The sequence below is a fragment of the Anabrus simplex genome, chromosome 3, assembly GCF_040414725.1.
Source record: "Anabrus simplex isolate iqAnaSimp1 chromosome 3, ASM4041472v1, whole genome shotgun sequence".
Taxonomy (NCBI): Eukaryota; Metazoa; Arthropoda; class Insecta; order Orthoptera; family Tettigoniidae; genus Anabrus; species Anabrus simplex.
The window spans coordinates 9,541,976-9,552,056 of record NC_090267.1 but is presented as its reverse complement, the minus strand read 5'-3'; the positions used below and the strand labels follow the sequence as shown (position 1 = coordinate 9,552,056).

The window sequence follows — 10,081 nt, the reverse complement described above, 5'->3', positions numbered from 1 at the left end:
ACTATGCTCCCAAACCCTTACAGCCTGCTCAAGGCAATCATTAACTTTTACAAGTGAGATAAGAGCATCATTACTCAATAACTTTTACACTTTCTGGCCTCTCTAGGTACAACCTACAATTTAAAAGACCATATCAGTGACCTTTTGAGTTTATACAGGAGTATCTAGTCCCCATTTTCTGGGCCTTGATAGAAATCAAAAAGTTCAATCACTGGCCCCAAAAGCAAAATGTATGGAAGCGGACACATGCGCTCCTTGAAATTAGGACGTTAAAACACTAGCTGGGCTTGTGGTCTGACAATGCAGAGGCTAATCCCACACTATTGAGGTGACTAGATGGACAAGTGAAGTTACAATTTACAAGCGAAAACAGTTACATAGTCACCTCTAGCTTAATTGAAGGGGAATTCGAGAGGGTAATGCAATCTCTATCTCCGGTTTTCAGTTTAAATAATTATGACTTGAACTTTTACATGAGAAGGAAGAAAAGTTTACATTTTACAAAATTCACTGTTACATAGTTAATGATTGCAAACCTTCAACCCAAGTCAGCTTTTGGAGATAACCACCGAGTTAACAACCAGTGGCCATTACCATTTCCAATGTTCTGTCTGCCGATGAATGAGGCCCGCGCCTCCTCTCTTAATACACACAGTCTGAAACGCTACGATCAATACAAGTTAGCTCGAAAAGGCGTCAGCCTTTATTCCCGAGATAAAGGTTCAAGAAGGCTCTGGACCAAACGCAGACATATCCTCTCACTTTATTGGCAGAATAAACAGGTACAAGAAGCGTTTGATTGGCTGAAAAATACGTAAACAAAATTTCTAATTTGTCAGACTCCAGAGCTGGGAGGATAAGTAAGAAGTGTTGCAAACCTTGAAGTATCAAAAATAAAGAAAGTTAATTCAGTTCAGAAAACCTATGAACCCAAAATTTCTAGATGATCCACCTTGCACCAGAGTGCCTGACCTCAGTTCTTTAATAGAGACATCTTTGGAGAAAAGTAGAAAACTTCTTGAAATAGTTGTTGCAAACTGTCACACACAAAAAAGAAATTCAGTCAGTTTATGAAACCTTAAATTAACACATTACCCTACCACTTTAGTAGCGACATCTATTGATCAACGTCCATCTTCTTGTACTAGTTGTTTTAATTTTTATGTGATAGACAGCATTGTTGAAGGTGCTTAATTTAAGTGCAAGGGGTTGAGGTGTACCTCCCGGTTTTATTATTATTATTATTATTATTATTATTATTATTATTATTATTATAATAGGAGTGTTGTCAGCACACGCGTGTGCATAAGTCTCTAAATATTTGCTTCTCTGTGGTGGTTTCATGTTTTCTAATTACCTGGCATATGATTGGGTTAATGAATGCCCTTTAATGTTTAGCTGACTGATTAATATTGTATTAGCTAGTTAATGCGGTGTAAATATTAGTAATAATGTGTGTCCGGATGTCCTTGCATAATGATCCGCCTGCAATTTATTCTAGAAAATATTATCACCAATGTAGAAAAACCTAATTCCTTATATGATGTTCAGGATCATACACGTCTATGTGTTCAACTATCAAGGAAAAACTAGCAGGAAGGTAACAATAAACAAATCAAACATTCCATAATGATCAGGAGAAATTATACTTTTTAAAATATCTCAGTGGAGCATTGAAATTAAAAACACACAACTATTTTCAAGCTTGAAGTACTTAGTCCCATCCATAAATGAAAGGTGCTCAGACATTACAAACCAACAATGTGGACAGTTTCATTACACAGCTAACAAGGGTATTTTTTACAACGAACCAATGTAGAAATCAAATTAAATATTACCCGATAACAAAATTCCGTATTACTTGCACCATATTCATAACAGCGGCATTGATGGTGTGTGTGAGGAGGGAGACAACATTATTGTAAGCACGTTACTTTTTTCACATTAATGTGGACGTTCCCTGGCGTGTATCCGCAGATGGTGTTGCTGTAGATAAGATTTCCGAGAAAATGTTCCACTACATTCACTACAACAGTATGGGCGTTCACCGCTATGTATGACCATATGACTAGTAAGATTGCTCTTTTCACTAAAGCATTTACCACAAACAAAACAGCAATGCGGGCGTAATCCAGTGTGCGTTCGCAGGTGACTGCGAAGACACTTCTTATCGCTGTACCTCTTGCCACATACATCACAAACATACGGGCGTTCTGCAGCAGTAGCTTTCAGATGACAGGAATTAGAAAGAATGTGCATTTTAAGACGGTCTTTCAGAGAAAAAACTTTGTCACATTCCTTACACGAGTGCACTCGTACCTTGGTGTGCGTAACCATGTGCCTCCTGAGATTGCCGGTATCTATAAACCCTTTACCACATTCACTACATCTATGAGGGTACTCCCCTGTATGTGTGAAACGGTGTTTTTGAAGGCTAGACGTCTGAGAAAAAGAAGCACCACATTCGGTACATTGGAATGGGCGTTCCCCAGTGTGAAGAAATTTGTGTTCAATAAGATGACTTCTCTGAAGGAAGCTTCTACCGCATTCACTACATTTGAATGGACGTTTATCAGTCGGACGATTATCAGTGTGAGTAAGCAGATGTCTTTTTAGAGCAGGTTTATATGAAAATTTCCTACCACACTCCTCACATAAGTATGGACGTTCCCCTGTGTGAGATCGAATGTGTTGATCAAGGAGAAACTTCTTTTTGAAACTTTTACCACATGTACCACATTGTTTTTTCGAAACATCTGAGTGACTTTGCACTTCTGAAAGAAGAGACATGGACAGTGTAGCTTTACCACTTGCAGTACGATGTTGGGGCCTTTTCCTGCAGGTTGATACTAGTCTCTCGACGGAAGATTTAAGAAAAACCACATTACTGCATTCTAAAGGATGGATTGGCCTTTCTCCAGAGTGAGACAACACTTGTTTGTGGCTTACGTTATGAGGTGGCATATTGCAAATGAGATCACTTCCTGTTTCCAATATCTTGCTGTTATTATCACATGTATCCATTGGACCTCTGAAGAATACTACAACATTCTCCGCACTAGAATACAGAAAACACAAGTATGTTATTACCGTTTACAAGTAACAGAACAAAATGAAATCTAGAATCCACAAGCAAACGCAAAGTACGTAGCTACCAAAATGGTTCTTATTTTTTAACAATATTACTGATCCAAACAACATTACATCATGGACATAATAAAAAATAATCTTGCATACTAAACAAGGCTATGGTATATCTGCACAGTGAGAGTAGATAACAACAAAACCTAATGGAAAAACTATCACTGCGCACATAAATACAATCTGTGAAAATTACAAATGCTTGTAAATAAATGTTCAAGTTCAATTACAACAGAGAACAAGGGTGCAGATATCAGTACAGAGCATCATATCCCCCATAACCTTTGACGGTGTATTCAAGCCTTCAAATTCTGGGGAGCCACAAGTCATTGTGCACAGACAGTCGGAGATAAGGAACGCCATAAGCACATTATTTAATCCAAAAATCATCACAAACGTTTGGCCAGTTAAGAAGGATAAGACGCAAAATTTCGATTAAGCAGTTCGAGAAATTAGATTAACTAAGTGACTTTTGTCAGGTTATGAAACATTTAATGGGCAGGCAGCGTCCATGAACAAACATGAATCAAGAATTCTGGAATGGTCGTGATTCAAACGAAAGTCCCTCGGTGCTACCCAGTTGTGAAAACAACAGCTGCTAAACCATGAATAGACATACCATGAATAATAACAGTAGAAAAACACTGTAAAACCCCCAATCTTGTGGTAGAAGCTCGAAGACGGGAACGAATCGCTCAACTGCAAAGTCTGGGGAAAGGCAACCAACAAAAGATTCATCAGAGATCCACGTACCATATGAACTACCAATTAAGTAGCAGGTCATTACCGCCCTCAAGAAGCACAAAGCGCCCTGAAAGGATTGCATCATTGTGAGAGCTGTGAAAGCTGGAGATGAAAACGTCGAGATTTTAACCGGATCCTAGTCGACTACCGGAAGTTCGGCACGATACCTGATGACTTGAAAACTTCTCTTATACACTCATTATGCAAGAAAGGCGATCGAAGTGATCGTAACACCTACACAGTTATATCAGTGCTGCCAGCAGCCCATTAAGTACCCTCCAGCATTCTACCAATGTAGAGAGCCAATTCTACCAGATGATTGGTGAGTATCGGGGATGATGCACCTCTGGTGGCGGCTGTGATAAATAACACAGGACGGTGCGGCGATTGCAGCATGAAACTTATGCATGAAGCTGAAGCACGGTTTGCGAAAATGATAAAAAATAATAAAGGCCCTAAACAGCGTAAGGGTAACGCGAAATATTTCGTTGTTAGATGAAAGAGGAACGGCAGAAACCATGGACTTAAGCAATGCACAATTAAAAGTAAGTAAATTATGTAACAATAATGTTAATATTTCACGTACTACTAACTACATTTGAAGGCCTCCGGAAACGCCGAGATGCCTTAATTTTGTTCCGCATGTGTTCCTTTCCATGCGACACGTGTCTGACGTATTTGACCACCTTGAAGTATCACGATTTCCGGGTGTCAAAGCTGGAAAAGGGCGAAAGAAGCTGGGAGCTCGAAGAACGGCAAAGCGAGGTAGTTTGGGCGTGGCAAGATGTATAAGAAAGATACGAAGCCAGGGAAAAGGGCAGAACAACTCGCATGCTGTCTGGGGATTCACAGATACCACACTTACACTACCGGTCAAAAGTATTCGATCACCTATGCAGAAAACGGGATACTTTATTTCAATGTACAACCACATCGTAAAAACTAAATAGACCAAAAAATATATATCTTCTCTCTCTATCATTAAGTAGAATACAATATGGTTTATATTTTAGCCTCTTCAAAGTATCCACCCTTTGCCCTCCGAACAGCCGCACAAACTCTTGGCATTGTGGAGATAAGATTTTGTCGTGTTTGTGTAGATACTGCAGTCCAACAGCTCTGTAAATTATTCCATAGCTCTTCAACATTAGATGACCTCAGTTTTCGGACCCTCCTGTCAAGTTCATCCCATAACAGTTCAATGGGATTTAAGTATGGTGACTGACTTGGCTAAATCATATTTTTCAGTTTCCCACATTTCTCTTTTCTATTTACATACCCTGTACACAATTTAGCAGAATGTTTAGGGTCATTGTCCTGCTGCAGAACAAACCCACGACCGATAAGCCCCTAGCCAGATGGAACTACATTGTTGATCAGTATCCTGTGATATCCGTCCTTCTTTAATGTTCCATTAATTCGCACTAGATAACCTACTTTATCACCCGCGAAACATCCCCACACCATAACCGACCCTCCACCATATTTCACCGTAGGTGTCACACACTGACTCTTCACACGTTCTCCACGAAGTCGACGAACAAACATTCGACGATGGCTCCCAAATACTTAAAACTTTGATTCATCCGTGAATAACACCTTGGACCATTGCTGCACGCTAAAGTTTTTATGTTGCTGCTTCCATTGCATTCTTTTCACCTGATTTTGTGTCCGTAACAAAGGTTTCTTGGCCACTATACACCCCTTTAAATCTCGTTCACGAAGACCGCGTTGCACTGTTGAGGCAGAGATTGGAGCAGCTCGCATATTATTGACTTTCTCGCGAATTTCAGTTGCCGTACTGTGACCGTTCATGACATCGTCATATGTATAGAGACATCCTGTACAGAGAATATGCCGTTTTCCGCGCGGTTCTGCGTTAAATAGCCGCCAAATGAGGATACTCTTGACGGTTCCGGGATGCGAGCCGCCCCCCGTAGAGTCGCGCGCCTCTCCTCCCATTGCGCGCAATTGGGAAAACAGGGAGTACAAGCGCCCGTAAGTGGAGTTCGTTCTCACTCTGAGCGGGAGAGCTGGAGCAAGCAAGATGTCACATGACTGAGAAGTGAGGTCACGAAACAGCCTCAAAGAAGTCGTCTCAACATACGAGACGATATCACCCCATGAATTCCCCTAAATATCTAGTGGCACCAATGTGTAGCTGTCAACTGTTTCGAGGGTATTAACATTAATAACTCGGAAATACTTGATAGGTAATTTCGAGTTATAGCTTCGATGAATGAGGAGATTTTATGCGGATTTATCATGCAGAAAACCATTCTACATAATAATAATAATAATAATAATAATAATAATAATAATAATAATGGGAAGTGCTCAGGTAGTTGATGTCTTGAAGTGATTAAAACCAGATATGCGGATCTGACAGGACCAGGAAAACTAAAAAATCCCCGGGGTCAGGCTCCACCTACTGGGAATTGATACTGACGCTTTGATGATTACAGACAATCCCGCGAAGGATTCGAAACGAAAATTGATCAGTGGAAAGTGGGATGTACAGGCTTTAATTTGATATTAAATTCAAAGTGTAAATATACCTGCCAGCGGAGCGATGTTTGACAAGGGGGAGTGGACTGACTCCCCCTCCAGAAAATAAGGCTTTCCACTATATAGGCGAGAGGCAAGAAGCGAGTGTATTTCAGTATATCCAGTGCATTCGGTCTAATCAGCAGATCTATTCGTTAATGAACAGTCAGTTTAATATTCAGTGTCATGCACTGGAACCCTGGACAGGTGCAGTACGAGTCCTCTGACGTTTACTCTGTACACATATGAACTTATCTTCCCTGTATGATGTTACACGGGGTCTTCCAGATAGCAAAACACTTGCATTGGCACCGGTTTGCTTGAACCGCTGCAATGTATACACCACTGTAGATTGGGCTACGCCAACTTTAGTTACTATTGTCCTTCTAGAACACCCTTCGTGATGCAGAGCTACAATTACAGCACGTTTTTCAGTTCCAATCTTCTGCTTCCATCCCATTTGGAGGTGACATGGTATGCACCTGATCAGATACACAAACACTGCTAGCTGCACACAGTGTACTGAAAACTAATGTGAACTCCTAGCTACACAGAAAGCTGAATGAATGAGACCTATTCGTAGAACCGGTCAAATACACAGCAGAGTCATTCCGTCTTTACATGTTTATGCTTGTTTTATTATCAGAACAGGGCTATGATAGATTATTTAAAACTAAATCTCTGTTTTAACCACAAATCCATAGTTGTGGTAGGTGATCGAAAACGTTTGACCGGTACTGTTAAACAATGAAACAGGCCTGGCAGGGTAACATGATAATTACTCGTGAGCGCGAATTTCTGCAAGGGTAAAATGACCGAAAATTGTGAAGTAATTTAATGAGTGTCTTGAGCTGACCGTTATATTTAGTGTAATTGCCTTTCTTAATGTGATATGCACGAGATAATAGTGGGAAATAAGCTTCAGTTTTCACAATGAAGACGTGTTGTATCTTGGCTTTCCCGAGAGCGGCGCCTCTTTCGAGAACTTGCACGAGGGCACAGAGAGAAGACGCGGGGTGGATTGCAAGAGTGACGGTGAGATAGAGTGCGTCATGGGCTTGTAGCAATTAGACAAATCCAGTGTTATAATAGACAGATGTGGTCAGTTTTCATCATCCGTAGTTTGTGAACAATAGTTGTTACAAGGAGCTAGGGAGAATATTTGAATTAATTTTGACTGAGGAATTAGTCCGCATACTTGGGTAGCAGTTTGTAATAAATAACTTCTTCATGTGAGGGTAACTTACCCGTAATTAGTAGCTGTACAGGACGGACTATAATCCCGGATAGAGGATAGAGTCCTAAAACGCGAAATGTTAAATTAGGAGCGACAGGAGTGTGAAAACACTCATATAATTTGTTCGCGTAGACTGCAGTTACCGGCGGTACTGGAATTTAATGACAAGAGCTGATTAGGCACGGGCCCTTCCCACAACCACCAGTACGGGCAGGCAATCAGCTTTACAAACGAGACCTTCCCACAACCACCAGTACGGACAGGCGATCAGCTTTACAAACGAGACCTTCCCACAACCACCAGTACGGGCAGCCAATCAGGTTTACAAACGAGACCTTCCCACAACCACCAGTACGGGCAGGCAATCAGCTTTACAAACGAGACCTTACCAGTACGGACAGGCAATCAGCTTTACAAACGAGACCTTCCCACAACCACCAGTACGGACAGGCAATCAGCTTTACAAACGAGACCTTCCCACAACCACCAGTACGGACAGGCGATCAGCTTTACAAACGAGACCTTCCCACAACCACCAGTACGGACAGGCGATCAGCTTTACAAACGAGACCTTCCCACAACCACCAGTACGGACAGGCGATCAGCTTTACAAACGAGACCTTCCCACAACCACCAGTACGGACAGGCGATCAGCTTTACAAACGAGACCTTCCCACAACCACCAGTACGGACAGGCGATCAGCTTTACAAACGAGACCTTCCCACAACCACCAGTACGGACAGGTGATCAGCTCTAGAAACGAGACCTTCCCACAACCACCAGTACGGACAGGTGATCAGCTCTAGAAACGAGACCTTCCCACAACCACCAGTACGGACAGGTGATCAGCTTTAGAAACGAGACATTCCCACAATCACTAGTATAGGCAGGCAATCAGCTTTACAAACGAGACCTTCCCACAACCACCAGTACGGGCAGGCGATCAGCTTTACATACGAGACCTTCCCACAACCACCAGTACGGACAGGTGATCAGCTCTAGAAACGAGACCTTCCCACAACCACCAGTACGGACAGGTGATCAGCTCTAGAAACGAGACCTTCCCACAACCACCAGTACGGACAGGTGATCAGCTTTAGAAACGAGACATTCCCACAATCACTAGTATAGGCAGGCAATCAGCTTTACAAACGAGACCTTCCCACAACCACCAGTACGGGCAGGCGATCAGCTTTACATACGAGACCTACCCACAACCACCAGTACGGGCAGGCAATCAGCTTTACAAACGAGACCTTCCCACAATGCAGGTGCTCAAGCAGACAGCAACGGGATGAACCATACCATGGAGCTGAACCACGAAGCTGCAGGCCAAGACGCCGTTAGCGCATGGTTGTGCTAAAGCCATGTAACCAGTCCAGGTGGAGTGCTATGAGGTCACTGTGGTACAGACAAGTCTGCATAGATGACTTTCTTAGAATGAGAGAGGAATAGGCAAATCGCTTCTGCAAATCACTTCTGTTTCTTTGTATATAAATGCATGACATGCCTAACGGGCCGTAGTATAACTACGTTAGGAAAAATGCATGCGTTATAGAGTGTCATCAGCTTTGTGTGAATTTATGCGGTTACGAGAGTAAAATATTGAATTCGGGTCCTTTAATGTAACGTTATCCAGTTACAAGCTTGTCTGAGAGTGATGTAGGTATTTTTTGTGATGATAAGGTCATCTGACGATGACGGACGGCGGGCAAGATGTCGAACGGGAAACTTTTATTATGAGATAGTGGCAACATAAGGAATAGGTTTCCAGGGAATGTTAGGATAAGGGAAGTAAACACAGAAGGAGCAATGACGATTCTACCCAACGTTGCACTTATAAGTTTTCAATGTACTTCTGGCAAGCTAACCTAGGCCTGAGCACTAGACACGAACCCGGATCTATAGTATATTGAGATGAGTGTTAGGGATGATATTCCTGATACCCGATGTGTGAATACACACCAACAACTATCTATTGAAAGTACGAGTCTGGAAATCATTGGACCGGGTGGTCCACCAGCCCCTGCGATCCAGTTTTATGCATCCCTTCACATTTACTACAATTCTGAAAGACATCGGTCTCTCTTCGTAAACCGGGCTAATATAACGAGATTTGTGTTTATGGGATAGAAGGCAGCCACTATTAATTCATTACAGGTATGTCGAATGAGTATCGATATGCAGAACATGTACTTTAAAACAGGAGGCGGACGCACAGACCGAGAGCACGGAACTGCATGCCATAGGTCAAGAACTGAAGATACAGGATGAACAATCAGCAAGTGCCGAGCCCATATTTACAAAGAATTAAGTCACTATAAAGCCACATAAGAGAGAACTTACTTTTAGTGACATTTTGCACAATTAGTAGTTATGAGTTATCTACATAAGCATCTATCCCATTACAT

At 42.0% G+C, this 10,081-nt stretch overlaps 1 protein-coding gene across 6 annotated transcripts in view; it reads right to left on the bottom strand.

The window, feature by feature from the left end:
* Positions 1-1,627: 1,627 nt before the first annotated feature.
* The window catches only part of LOC137496890 (gastrula zinc finger protein XlCGF57.1-like), a 79,803-nt gene continuing 71,349 nt past the window's right edge, over positions 1,628-10,081 (bottom strand). For all 6 annotated transcript variants that reach the window (XM_067142467.2, XM_068226915.1, XM_067142466.2 and 3 more), the window contains one exon: positions 1,628-3,058. In XM_067142467.2, coding sequence (XP_066998568.2) covers positions 1,945-3,058 — 1,114 coding nt within the window. In that variant the 3' untranslated portion in view covers positions 1,628-1,944. The remainder of the gene's footprint in view (positions 3,059-10,081) is intronic.